The 14,609-nt window shown below is 45.3% G+C and overlaps 1 protein-coding gene across 2 annotated transcripts; it reads left to right on the top strand.

Moving 5' to 3' along the window:
- The first annotated feature begins 589 nt into the window (after positions 1-589).
- ISL1 (ISL LIM homeobox 1) lies at positions 590-13,781 on the top strand. 2 transcript variants are annotated; one of them, XM_042028376.1, is made up of 6 exons: positions 590-915; positions 1,802-1,991; positions 4,865-5,124; positions 7,132-7,415; positions 8,840-9,007; positions 11,266-13,781. In XM_042028376.1, exons 1-6 carry the CDS (start codon positions 888-890, stop codon positions 11,380-11,382), a joined length of 1,047 nt encoding a protein of 348 aa, XP_041884310.1. In that variant the 5' UTR covers positions 590-887; the 3' UTR covers positions 11,383-13,781. The 2 variants fall into 2 exon arrangements, with proteins under 2 accessions (XP_041884310.1, XP_041884309.1); XM_042028375.1 differs by having other exon boundaries at positions 7,129-7,415.
- The last annotated feature ends 828 nt before the right edge of the window (positions 13,782-14,609 follow it).

Below are 14,609 nucleotides of genomic sequence, written 5' to 3'. Positions count from 1 at the left end.
TATATGCATATGTGTATGTATTTATATGTATGTATGTGTGTATATATATATATATACATATATATAAATGGTACATGCGGAGCGGCAACCCCGGACGGGGGAAGGGGTGTAGGAGCCCGAGCGGGATCGGGAGGGAAAATGAAAGGTGTGACGGGAGATAAGCGACGGCGATGGAGGAGAGCGACAAGAAGAAAGTATAAAGGGAAATACAAATAAGGAGCGAGGAAAAGTTGGCCGCGCGAACCCGAGCCGGGCGGCCGCGCCGCCAGACGCTGAAATATGATAATCAGGGCAGCTGCGCCGCGCCGCCCCAGCCAATGGGCGCGCGCGGGCGTGACGTCCCCGCGCGTGACGTGGCGCCAATGGCGAGCGGGCTGAGTTGGAGCAGAGAAGTTTGAGTAAGAGATAAGGGCGAGGCGAGTGCCCGCGCCGCCAGCGCCCAGTCCGGCACCGCCGCGCCTCCGCACCGCACCGCACCGCACCGCGCCTCCGCGCCGCTCCTGCGCCGCTCCTGCGCCGCTCCTGCGCCGCTCCTGCGCCGCACCGCCACCGCTCCGCACCGCTCCCGCGCTGCGCCGCTCCGCGTGGACGGACCCCGCCGCGCCCCCGGCGCCGCGCCCCGCACCGCGCCTCACCGCGCGTCCCCTTCTCTCTCCGCAGCCCTGACAGTGTCTCCCACGCCGGTGGTGTTTTGTGCCATTTTCTTTTTTTTTTTTTTCCCGAGTTTGATTTTTTTTTCTTTTGTTAATACTTCTTCTACTTTTTTTTTTTTTTATTATTATTATTACTATTATTCTTATTTTTAGCGACAGCTCTCAAACCTACTTTGGGGTCTTAAAACGAAACCGTACACCATTTCACTGTGGACATTACACCCTCTTACAGATATGGGAGACATGGGAGACCCACCAAAAAGTAAGGCGGAATCTTTACCGTTGTTGGAATAAATGTGCTGTCTATTGTAATCGTCTCAGGCAGACGAACTGCTAAAGTGCTGAACTTCATTTGAATGGTAGAGAAGGTGCCTTTGTTGCCATGCCTGCATGCTTGCTCTGTTGTAGCCATATATGTTAACAGCCTGGGGTCCTACTCTCTTTTAAAGTTTGGGGAGCAGACAGGATTTTGATGGGATCTCCGACCACGGAGCCTTAAATTTTTCTCGTGATAGACTGCGGTGAGGCTGTCTGACCATCCAGCACCCAGTCGGTCTAGGGGTATTAGCATTAGACTTGCAAAAGAGAGCAAGTGGCAACCGTAATGACGCTTGTTCTTGCTAGAAGCCTCGACTCCCGTCTTCTGAGGGCAGGGGCTGAGTGGGAAGTGCACCCAACCACGCTTCATCGTTTCCAGTCAGAGCCTCTTAAAATATGAAATGAAACACATAGGCGTTCTCCTCGTAAGGCAGGACATTCAAACAAGCAAACAATAAAATAAAAATTAAACAACATGGGAGTTTGGAGTTTTGATTCCGTGCAAGGTTTGTGAAATGAGGACCTTCACCCCAAAGACTCTTCACTTTTGCATTTTAACTTATGTTCCGCCTCCTTTCTAAGCGCGGCAAGGTTTTGATGGCACACTTCAATTACCATCCAAAAGTATAATATTCTTTTTAAAAAAACCCTAAGAAACGCCAACAAACACAACCCCGGCGCCCCCCCCCCCCCCGCAATATACAAACAAAAAAAGGCAAAAACCAAACAACGCTCCCACAATACGCTTTATAAGGGAATGACATTAAAAGTGTGTTTATCTCTGTAGGAGAGTAAACGGTTAGTCAATCATGTATTTATTTTCATTTCAGAAAAACGTCTGATTTCCCTATGTGTTGGTTGCGGCAATCAAATTCACGATCAGTATATTCTGAGGGTTTCTCCGGATTTGGAATGGCATGCGGCGTGTTTGAAGTGTGCAGAGTGTAATCAGTATTTGGACGAGACCTGTACGTGCTTTGTTAGGGATGGCAAAACCTACTGTAAAAGAGATTATATCAGGTACGCCATTTACGTTGTTTAATTGTTCCGTGAGATTTTATTTTTCTTTTTAACTTTATACGTTTGACAGAGGAATTAAGAGGAAAAATTGTGAGGTAGCGGGTAAAAGATAAGTTGTATGTTTTTATGTGTTTTCCCATTAATAGACCTGTGAGGAAAAAAGTTGGTCGTGAAGTTTTTTGTTTCATCGTTTCAAATGCAAATATCTGTATTATTAGAACTAGGTTCGGGACCGTGTAGGACCTTTCCGAGGACTTTGGCAATGCATCCTGTGATTCTAAGCAAGTGGGGAATCGTAGGTAATGAAGAATATTTTCAATAGTGTAGATATTATGAGCAACACGGAACAGATCACTTTCTAGCACAACCTGAGAAATGCATCTCTCTGCGTTTCTGCGAAGACATAGTGGCATTCAAAAGAAAGGCACTTCAAGCATGTATGCCGTAAAAATAAATACCCGGGTAGAAAAATAAGAAAAAGAAAACCCTACTTAAACCAGGCCTATCAAAAAGGAAAAGCAAAAGGAAAACAAAAACAAACTCCAAATTTTCTTCGGATTGAAGGATCCTTTTATGCGGATGTTAAAACCTAGACCGAAATGTTTCTTAGCTAAAATAACTGACATTTAATCTTTTTTAAATATTAACCCCTTTGGTGATATCTGGCTGCCTTTTCTTTCTTATCTTATCTGTGCTGATGAATTAGACAGAGCAGATCAAATTGCCCATCATCTGTTCGCGAACAATTGGGTATATTTAGATAATGGAACTGCTTCCTTCCTCACATTAAAATCTGGTAACTGATAAAATGTGAGAGTTGCCAATGCTGACACTATAGAGAAACCAAAGCAAGAATTTCGAGTGTGTTTATTATTTGTGCTCCTGGGTCATGCTGATCCGTTTCAGTGTCGCTTGCTGGGTTTGCCAAATCATAAGTTTGTATGACACTGAGGTATGAACAGTTTTTGGGGTTTTTTTTACAGAAAGTTTTGGAAGCAGATCACCTAGCCACCTTAGATATCTTCTGATTTCTGTGTAATTCTGAGTTGAAATAAAACTCTCGAGTCTTTCTTTCTCCAGTGCACAACCAGACCATTCCTTCAAGCCATTCTGAGATTATTCTCCAAGTTCTAAAATGGCGAAAATCAGAGACTTTTTTTTTTTTGTTTTTTAATTCTTTACTTTTAAACGAACTTTGGAGCCGTTCTTTTAAATGTTGTCCTTTTCTAATTTCAAACGAAAGGAAAACGTTTGGACAGAAATGTGTTCACTTACCTCCTGACTGATCTCAGCGGGAGAAACTTAAGCAGAAAAAAAAAATCATCTCTTTATATTAATACGGAATACTTTTATTTTGCCATAATTTAAAAAGGAAAAAGTACATTACATGCAAGTTGACTTTGAATTAGACCCTGAGCCAATCTCTAGGTGTCAAACCTGTGGGCAACCACTGCAACTTTTGTACCTATGAATGCACCCACTTTACGATCACTCTGTTCTTTTGCTGTTTAGCTGTTTGGTTTTTTCTTCTCAAAACTGTGTAACTCGTGTATATGGAGCTCGGAATATAGGATTAGTACACTTCTATAGCCATAAAAGCTAAAGAAGTGTGTACTCACAAGCATACATTACAGACTGTATCTCTAAGGAAGTATACTGGTGAGGAGATTGGTGGGGATAAATATTAGCTCAGTTTTAGAAGCAGCTTTCACAGTTCTGTGGATTGTGAGAGTGCATAAGTGCGGAAATACGTTAATTTTAGATCATACCAAGGACTTTGGCTAAGAAACACCCGGTGGGAGCCGAGAGAGTGTGCAGTTCTAGACACCCGAGTTGGAGCATTTTCTCATGTCTATCTACTGCTGGGTGAACTGTCCTCCTCTCCTCCACGGGAGACGAGGAGCCCGCCACCCACTCCAGAAACTCATTATTTGCTGTGTGGGCCTGTCAGCGAGAAGTTGCCCTCTCATTCCTACCGGAGCGCTTGAGCCCCGGCTCAGGATGGGAGCGTCAGGAGGAGGAGAGACGGGGCAGAGAGGCTGAGGTAGAGACAAGCTGCAGAGCCAGAGCACTGAAACTGCCTTTTAGTTGGGGGCGGGAGGGAGGAGCTGCACTACTATATATGTGAGCCTGAGGAGGCATGTGTGTTATGCTTATATTGTTGTATTAAATTAATCTGGTGAGAGGGGACTAGGGGAAGAGACCCTGCCCTGGCAGTCACCCCTGCTGGGTCCCAGAGGCTAAGCTGACGGCAGTCCGGGCACACACCAAGCGGCACAAGTCTTGAGTGGGTCCGGGCAAAAAGTATCACAATTTGGTGAAGCTGGCAGGTTTGTGTCTGGGGAGTGGATGGCAGCTTCAGCAGTCTCGCCTTTCCCTGGTGCGCCCGGGTAGTCCAGTTCAGCCTCAGGCCAGGCTAGGTCAGGTGAGGAGGCAGGGAGAGGGCAGGGATGGCCCCGCTCCTGCTGCAGCCCGAGCTCTGGGGCAAGGGGGAGAGGTCGGATATCCTCGGGAAGAAAGGGGGTCGTTTTTTTTGTTTCTCGTTACACCTCTTCCTCCCAACTCTCTTCTTCCACCGGTGCATTCGTGATTACTCCGCCTTGTACGGCACAGGGATCAGGGCACCGACTGCAAGTGAACCCGGCTTATTCCTTTCCTCTTCTGGCTTCTGTATTTTTCATGCTTTTTAAAGTAGTGGATGGAGCGTGGCGCGTCTACGCGGGGCCAGGGGCTGCCCACGAACGGGAGTGAAAACCTCTTTCTTTTTCCTTTTCCTTTCTCCCCCCCGCCCCTTCCCTGCCCTCCCCCTTCCCCCTCCCGTGCTCTCCCTCCTTCCCTCCCTTCTCCTTCTTTCTGGGCTGGGCCCTGCTCAGGTTATACGGAATCAAGTGCGCCAAATGCAGCATCGGCTTCAGCAAGAATGACTTCGTGATGCGCGCCCGCGCCAAGGTGTACCACATCGAGTGTTTCCGCTGCGTGGCCTGCAGCCGCCAGCTCATCCCCGGCGATGAATTCGCGCTGCGGGAGGACGGCCTCTTCTGCCGGGCGGACCACGACGTGGTGGAGCGGGCCAGCCTGGGCGGCGGGGACCCTCTCAGCCCCCTGCATCCCGCCCGGCCGCTGCAGATGGCAGGTACCGCCCGCGCCCAGCGCCGCGGAAACCCGCGGGGTTTGGCAATGCCCGGCCCCGCTCCGGGCGGCGGGGAGAACCCCACGGTCTCAGCGGGTCCCGCGCCTCCGTGGAGAGCCGAGCCCGAGCGTGCGCACCCGCGGAGAGGCGGCGGCGGAGACGCGTCCCACGCTCGGGGCTGCTGCGGGTCCACCTGCCGCTAGAAACGCCCGCGTTCGCGGAACACCTGCGGAGGGGCAGCAACCCCACCCTCCTGCCTGCCCTCCTCCTGCCCCCACCGCGCACCGGGTGCGGGAGTCCTCCATCACCTCCCCCCGAGCCCGGGGCAGCCCTGAGCCTGAGCCGGAGAGGGACGAGCCGCTGCGGAGAGCAGGTCTGCGTTTTCAGACCCTTCCGCTGCCTTAGGAGGGGACGGAGAAGCTGTTCTGAGCGCTGGAGGAAGTGGGGTCTGAAAAGAGATAGACTTCATAACTACAGGCTGGCGCTTAGGCTGTAATTTAAAACTGTCAACAAGCTAATCTTCGGTAATTGCCTTTTAAAGTGACTCTTGCCTTCTTGAAACGTTTCATGTGATTTGATGAGAATTTCTTCTCAAAAGAGAAGCCTTGTAACTTCAGAGTCGCCCCACCTTACAACTCCATTCACACTTCCAGTTCTCGACGGGTACGTCAAATACTCAGAGACGCTTAGCTTTAGGGAGGTACACGTCTCTGAGGCTAACTAGGCTGGACAATACAAGGTTGGCCGGCGCTTTTACTGTGCAAGTAACTGTAACTCGGAAGTTTATTGGTAAACACAGCTATTCTGAAACGGGTTCATTTCCCTCTTCTGAGCTACTTTCAGATGACATATCTATATATAGGGAGAAATAATCCAGTAACTGATCAGGGCAGAATTCTAGAGAGATTGTGCTCCCTGTATCGTGTTTGTGCATGTCTCCGAAAGGCTTAGTGTGTCGGCAGGAACAATACTGATAAGATTTGAAGCCTTCGTATTGTCGTCATCGCATTTGTTGATGTATTGTTACAGTTAGAAAAGTCGGAACCCGACTGTACAAAAGCGAGCACTTCTGTTAGCTAAACAATTTTAGCAAAAAAAAAAAAAAAAAAGAAAAGAAAAAAGTAGTAAGATAGTGTTTTTATTTTTCCCTCGACTGGGTCAGATTACACCTAATAGCTACAGCTACACAACGCACAGAAGAATAGCAGAGTCACAGGAACAGTTTGAGCTCTTGATGTGATGCCACCCATAATTTTGCGTTTCTTGGCAGTTTCTACGAGTTGCTGGGCTTGCTCTCCTTTTCAAATCACCAGATACATATTTTTAAATTATTCATCTAAAGAATATGCAAATGCTCCTAGCACCTCCAATTTCTAAGATAAATCCCATCTCCCGTGCTTTGAGATAGGGAGCTCTCACAGGCTTTTCTTCCATTGGCATGGTGCAGAGGATTTGGCTTGTTTTGGTCTGGTTTGGAAGCGTCAAACTGCCGGCAGCCGTTGCATGTTATCACGGCTTCTGGGTAAAATGAGGTAGATTCACTACAGAAGAAGCAGACCGGAATTATGATTAATTTAAGAAGCATTCTTTCATTAATTTTCGGGCCAAAACTCTGTTTTGGTGATTTGTCAGGAAATAAATACATAAACCCCTCCTGTGCCTTTCCTAGCGTACATACACCTTAGCTAACTTGCCCTCCGCTGTCAAGTTTCATACAGGTTCAAGCTTCTGTCATTAGGGGTTTTAGGGGGTGGTTTGTTTTTGCAAATTAATTGTCTGTGGAGTCAGAAATGTCAGTCACTCCACCACTGCATAAAGCAGACGAGGCTGCAGCAGCTCCGATAGATCTGAGTGTTTGAATGGCCTTTGAAAGAGGGTTCATCACCCGCCCCCCCGCCCCTCCGCCCGCCACCTCCCCCTGTCCCACCAGCTTAGATTCATAGTCTCTGCAGACTCCCTGCTTCCTACTCATGGGGATCCTGTTCCTCCCTTCCCCTTCCCTTACAGCAGAACCTATCTCTGCCAGACAGCCAGCTCTGCGGCCCCACGTCCACAAGCAGCCCGAGAAGACCACCCGAGTCCGGACTGTCCTTAATGAAAAACAGCTTCACACCTTGAGGACCTGCTACGCTGCCAACCCCAGACCTGACGCCCTCATGAAAGAGCAACTGGTAGAAATGACCGGCCTCAGCCCGAGGGTCATCAGGGTTTGGTTTCAAAACAAGAGATGCAAGGACAAAAAAAGGAGCATTATGATGAAGCAACTTCAGCAGCAGCAACCCAATGACAAAACTGTAAGTGGCTTCAGCCTCTGTCCGTGTGCTGCCTTAATTCCCAAGGAGAAACGCCTGGGGTATGTCCGGCCCGGACAGCCCCAGGGCTCGGTTTGATGCTGTTGATTTTTTGCGATCTCCCTAAAAACAAAGAAAACGACACTGCTTAGCTATTACGCGTTAGTTTCTGCTGTCAGTGCAATCGAAACAGACCACGGCGAGGAGCCGATCTAGGCTGCTCAGGCGAACTCAGAATTTGTGGGGCTAAGGATACGCAGTAGCTTAGACTAACTTCTCTGCATATGAAGGAGACCTGCAGACCTTACAGGATGTAATAAACCCAGTCTCGTCTAATATTTATATTCCAATGCTAAGGATTCATTAAGGGAAAAATGACGCTTTTGCCTTCTTCCATGTTTTTAAACACGAGTAAATCCAGAAGTAAAAAAAGTTTTAGAAAAAGTAAAAATAAGTGTTTTTCTTAGCACTTTATATACTACATAGTGCATGTCTTTGTCAGCGCACTTACTGTAGAAAAAGACAAATGCAATGCAAATTTTTCGGAATTACCATCGTGCTTAGAGGCTAACTTATATATAGTTACATCTCTGTAGAGCTCTTTTCTGCAGATATATGCACGGGTGATGTAAACAAGTGGAATGCACTGGGTTCAGCAGAACAAATGGTCTGTCTCCATTTTAAGCCAAATTTCTTTCTTTTTTGTTGTTGTTAGTCCACTTGAAGAAGAGTCTCTTACTCTCCCTGGGTATATTGACTGACCTGAGAATGACTATTAATTCATAAGGCTGCCTAGTTAAGTGGAATTTAAGGAGTTTCATTTTACTCTGTTGGAATGCAATAAAACACGGTGTTATTAACTCGCCTGAACAATCTATTCGTCGAGGCTTGGAGTTATGGTGTACACTGTGCCTGCACCACAGGGCATACTGAGAGGGTTTTTTCTTTTTTTTTTTTTTTTTTTTTTTTTTTTTTTTTTTCTTTTCTTTTTTTCTTTTGGAAAAAGCGCGGTAATGACGTACCCCAGGTTTGCCGTGCAGTGGATATACGATCCAGTTAAGGTCACGCAAAACAAAACCAGACTGGATGCGAGCTATAGAAGGGAGCAGGATTAACCGTTTCTCGTTCTGAGACGTGCACTGGCAGTCGAGATACAGAGCGCTCGTGTTTGAGAGCTTGGGGCGGAGGGGGTATACTTTGGGACGAATAGGAGGATTAAAGGGAAAGAAAGTAAACTTCCACCGTGATAAATGCAGCGAGTAGAAACAGGCTGACTTAGAGTAGAATAGAGTAAGACATTCACAGCAGATTAACAAAGCAAATACAAGCGACCGTATAGATAAGATAGAAAGCAGTTTATTGACTCAGCGTTTATATACAATAAAGCTAACCAAGCTCATTAACATCCTTTGCTGGGCTGTTTACAGAATATCCAAGGGATGACAGGAACTCCGATGGTGGCTGCTAGTCCGGAGAGACATGACGGTGGTTTGCAGGCGAACCCCGTGGAGGTGCAGAGTTACCAGCCGCCCTGGAAAGTACTGAGTGACTTCGCATTGCAGAGTGACATAGACCAACCTGCTTTTCAGCAACTAGTAAGTGTCGGTTCCCAGCCCGAGCCAGCCGGTACCCGGGTCAGAACAATGGGCGATTCACTCCAGGTGCCAGATGCTCTGAGAAAGACAAGCAATCCAGATTAGCTGGGTTTTCCAGAAATTGCAAGGCGGGCATGACTGCATCTGTAAAAGCAGAGAACTGAATTGATTTCACAGAGCTTGGTGCAAAATCGACCTTAGCGTACAGCAGACATATTGCTGAATTGAGTGTGAGTTTGGATAAGGCCCGACTCAGGTCTGATAACAGCTCGCACACTCCTGAAAACCGAAAGCACTCCACTAGAACATTCTTTATATGTCATTTAGTTGTACTTACATTTGTGAAAGCAGTTTCTAGAATTCGCCCCTCCCCAGTTCAGGCAGATTTTGCCTTTAGGCTGTAGGATGTATTTTAAATACATGACTACAATGTCAGCCAGGGCCCTCGTTTTGTCAGACAAATATGAATCTCTTAATTAAAATTTCAAAGTCCTTGTCTTAAGCATGTACCTCTAGATATAACTTTATGTATCTATATATACACAAGAATCTATACATATATATATATCTTACACTGAGTATTGTTCTTTGGAAAGGAAATTGCTAGTACATATTTAGATGAAAAATTCAAGCAATATGATAAACTACCTTAAGTCAAAAGAAAATAGACCTTTTAGAATAAATTGTGTCCTTAACTCACTTCCTTACACCTACATCACTTGGCAGCCCATATGTGACCATATGACCAACAATACTAAGGTTCAACAAGGTGAATTAAGGAGAGAAGTTCAGTCTTAAGTCAATTTCCTGGCCTAAGTATGTTAAAACCAGATCTTTAAAATAATAAGGTACATTGTGTATAGTGTTTCAGGGATACAAAATAACAGTTATGAAAAATTCACGTGAAAGTCTTTTTTTGATGTCTTGGGCTTTTTTTTTTTTTTTTTTTTTTCACATCAAGCGATGGAAGACAAAGGTTTGTAGTTGAATCTAACGTTGTGTTCAGATCTTTTCAGTTTAGTACCATGCTCTCCTGCAGAATTCCTTTTCTTTTGCCCGACAGCAGTCTGCAGTGTGTTTCCCTCACTGGCACACTATGCTTGCTTGGGAAACTGTAGCACAGCAGCAGGTCTATTTGCATCCTCTTATATCTAAAGAAAGAAACCACTGCTTTTCCTGCTTTAATCCAGCTGTCCATCAGACGGGAAAAAAAATATCTCCTTTGGTTGCCTTACTTACCGTGCCTTAACAAAATACGAGACTTTAAGAACCTTTGATGCAGTGAGTTTTTGTATTAAATCGTTCAAAAAAAGGAAAAAAATCAGGATGGAAGATGGATAGTCCAAATACACATACACATATAGGTAAATAGACCATTAGGTTGACAAGTTAATATTGATGAACATTCGATATAACACGCGATACTGAGAAGAGTCAAAATAAAGAACAGTGAAAGGAACAGGCCGTTCATTGGCGACTCAAAGCACGGTTCTAATCTGAAAAGGGCCTTAATCACAGAACTGGCCAGCTAAATAGGTGCCAAAGAAATGCTTCTGGATTAGCAAAGCCCCACCCTTCAAGTCATGCTTTTTCCCAACGCTACTCCTAAACTAACAGGAGCAGCGGGGCACATTAGGATGGAATAGTGTGACCTTTTTTATCAAACTGACTCTCACTAAGAAGAGATAGCATCAGCCTCGAATCACAAATGAAAGAGGATGGCTGCTTTCAAATGCCTTCTGCTCCTGGATGCTCCTTCCAGGTTTATTTTGGTATATGCACAAAAGGGGAAAATAGTAATCTTTCAGTTTCATGTCAAGAAAACACATGCACTCCTAAATAATTGACTAGAACATCCTGTTGGGACTGCCACTCTTGCAAGACAGGGAAGAAGGCCTCATTAATAAGTTTGTTTGTTTATTTGCTTGATTTTTTCAGTCTTCATTTTCCATTTTTTTTAATCTACTTTTTCTTGGTGATTTGGCCGAAGGCCTGAAGAAAGTTCCTGTGAAGTCAATGGGGAAGCTAAACAGAGCAACCAGCAGTGACACAGCCTCCTGTCGAGATGTATCAGGCCTATTGGCTGCATGCCTTGTGTATTTATTTTTGTGTTCTTCTTTGCCTGCTACTTTTCTTTGAGTTTTACAGTTGCAGCAACACTTCTTTTTCTTATTTTTCTTCTTCTTTTTTTTTTCTCTCTCTCTCTTTTTTTTTCCTTTTTTTTTCTTTTTTTTTTTTTTTTTTCCCCTTTTTGGCAGGTTAATTTTTCAGAAGGAGGACCCGGTTCCAATTCTACTGGAAGTGAAGTAGCATCAATGTCCTCTCAGCTGCCAGATACACCCAACAGCATGGTAGCCAGTCCTATTGAGGCATGAGGAACATTCATTCAAATTTCTGTTGTTGTTGTTTCTGCCCTTACCCTCATCCCTGTTGAAGAGAGTGGGAAAGTGAACGTGTTGGGACTTCAAAATTTAGGGGGAAAGAATATTTAACAACCCTGTAACGAACCTAGCAAGGAACTGCTCCATGAGATGAACGGAGTCATATTTGAAAAGACAAGGTAATATGGTAGCAACACTGTGAAGACAATCATGGGATCTTACTAGAAAAAAAATACTTAAAAGAACCACAGACCCCGCGCTTTTCAACGATCAGAGGAGGATCGAAAAGACGTTTTCCAAATATAAAGGATTTGTACTCGTGGATCTCAAAAAAAAAAAAAAAAAAAAAAGGAAATCTTTTCATTTGACTGCACATCTTAGGGAGAAACCAAGGTAGAGGGACTTTCTATCCGGTCCCTCCCATTCCGAATGGTGCTGTTTCTATACTGGGGATAGCCTTGCCAAAAGAAGCTCCAGCAGGTTTTCCATCATCAGGAAAGAGACGATTCAGCCCTGCATTGTTGAAAGATTCCTTGCAGGAAGGTGGAGCTGCATTGGTTTGCAATGTTGTTTTTAGTTGACTCTTAACAAGGGGTTGTTTCCTGGGTCTCTTCTAGCATGCCTGTAGCAGGGTTTTGATTTTGTTTGGTCGAGATCCACCCCCTATTAAGTCTCATGCGATTAAAAATAGGTTTTTGAATTCCTCTTTAAAGGCGAATTTATAAAAACATTGCAACAAGGTATACCTCTATTTTGCCACAAAGCGTCTCGGGATTGTGTTTGAAATGTGTCCGCCCAAGAACCTTCCCCTCCCCCAGAGATGTGTATAGTCATTGGTTATAACGACTGTTTTTCTCTCTTTCTCTTTCTCTTTCTCTTTCTCTCTCACTCTCTAGAAAAAAAAATAGGAAAAAAGGTAAAAAAAAAAATAGGAAAAGTAAAAAGAAAAAAAAATCACTCCTTTTGTTTGCTCTTGCATTGCAAAATTATAAAGTAATTTATTATTTATTATTGGAAGACTTGCCACTTTTCATGTCAGTTGACTATTTTTTTTTGTTTGCTGAAGTAAAAAAGAAAAAAGAAAAAAAAAGAAAAAGAAAAAAAAAAAGAAAAGGTTGTACCGTGGTCTTTGAATTATATGTCTATTTCTATGTGTTTTTGTCCTTTTTCTTTCCTTAAATATGATGTGAAATAAAAGCGCCATATGTAGAATTATTATATCTTCAGGACTATTTCACTAGATAAGCGTTTGAGATAGAAAAATAATAATAATAATAATAATAATATTAACATTAAATAATGAACAAAGTTCCCTCTTTTAAATATTTACAGGTTAGCAGCTAAAATACCTGAAATAAAATATTGCATGCAAAGCCGGTCGTTAGCGAATAAAAGGAGTGTGATATTTTATTGCAAGTATTAACGACCAGCTTGTAAATTTCCGTTTCAACAACTGTATCAGGGCTAGCTGGATGCCTTAGCTTTCAATCGATAACGTTAGAAAGTCTCTTGTTCCCCCACCCCATTCCTTGCCCTTAAAAGTGATATTACTCTAGGCATGATCAGACATAACGTTAAGACATCTAAAGAACTGAGAGCTCAGGCTTTTTGCTGAGTTCTACTATTTTTAAAAAATAATAAAAAGAAAGTGCTGTATACCAAAGCCTCGTTGTTGAGATTGTTGAAGTGACCTGTACTTTAAGTATAAGCTCCTGATAAAAGGGACGCTTTTTGCTTAACAAGTCAAGTATGACCATTATTTATCAATGTCTGCTGTCAAAACAATTGAATAATGCTGCAGGAGGAATAGTTGTGGGGATATTTCTGTCGGGGATATTGCTGTGAAATTGCACGAATATGTTCCTTATTTTCTGTCGACTTCCCTCTCTTCACTCCCTCTTTTCTTCCTTTTTTAATTTGCGGGGGAGAGGGTGGTGAAAGCTAGAAACTTGGGAGATTTCTTCGGGAAAAGTAGAAAGAAGTAAATTAAAAAAAAAATGGGAAAGGGTTGTTTTTGCTCCAATCCAACTGCTCCCTAGTGCTCCCGGGCAGCACAAGACAAAGGTTCGCTTTAAAACACCCTTAAGGACTGGAATATAGAGAGATTTTCAGTCTGACAAAGACAAGTTGGTTTGCATGTCAGTTACTCCAAACCCCAATGTTTTCTTAACATAACCTTCTTTTCCCTCCCTCCTCACCATCTCAGCCCACCCTGAGCAAGCTCAGCTATAGACAAACCATTTCGACAGTACAGAGAACATTAAAAAATGTTAAAATCTAATACAAGGATTTCAATCATCCTGATTAGAAACTGGATTCATTTTGTATGCTCAAGTGTAATACATTTTTGAGTACTTGATAAATATTTAAATAAATATGAAATCTACCTTAAACTGTGTGATTAGTAACACTTGTGTTTTCATGCAGGATCAGAGGATTGGTACGGCGCTTCGGGGGGCGGGAGGGAGAAGGGCTATCATTTCTGCCCGGTGGTCTGACGTGTAAGTTGTTGGAGTCGCTCTTACTTGGGTGAGTTTGGAGACGGAATCTCCGACTCGGGAGGGTCTGTAACTGGCGCTGGAAACCTGTAAGGGCAGGGCAACCTCGGGACTTTGCGTTCGCCTCTTGCCGCCGGGAGGCTAACGCGTAGGTGGTAGGAGCGGCGGCTCCGCGGGAGACGCGCGGGGTCACGCAGGGCGAGGGGTGACCGCGAGAGAGTAACCTGCTCGCCGGGGGACTGGGGAGAGCTGCCCCTCTGTCCCCCGGCCCCGGGAAGGCCTTTCGGGCGGGTGAATGCCTGTCGGTTCCGAGGGCCACGCAGGAGGGAAGGGCGACTTTTGGCTGAAGGTCCTTGCGAGGGAAAGGCCCCCCAGCCCCGTTCGGCGCCCCGCGGTCCCGGCGCGCCCTCCGGGCGGCTGGGGCAGTCGTCGAGATAAGCAGCCCGCCGGGAGGGTTGACGTTTGGGCTGCCAGCACAGCGTCTTGCACCGTGAAACACACAGGGCAGCAGCGTGTCTTTGGAGCCGCAGCGCTGCCGCTGTTCTGCAGCTGCAGGCCGGAACCCCACTCGCGATGTGCCTGCACACACGCATCTACCTCCAGGCTGCTGCCTGCACCCCCGCAGAGGTCCTGAGACCCCCAACCCTGTCTGGGGGATTGGAAGAGTAGGGTCGCTTCTGCGACGGCCTCTCGGGGTCTCCGCGTCCCCATGGCCATTGCGGC

This window comes from Corvus kubaryi, unplaced genomic scaffold, assembly GCF_017639235.1.
Source record: "Corvus kubaryi isolate FWS band 111438036 unplaced genomic scaffold, C.kubaryi_AGA036_p1.0 37308, whole genome shotgun sequence".
Taxonomy (NCBI): Eukaryota; Metazoa; Chordata; class Aves; order Passeriformes; family Corvidae; genus Corvus; species Corvus kubaryi.
The sequence above is the reverse complement of the archived record's forward strand: the minus strand, read 5'-3'. Positions and strand labels throughout refer to the sequence as shown.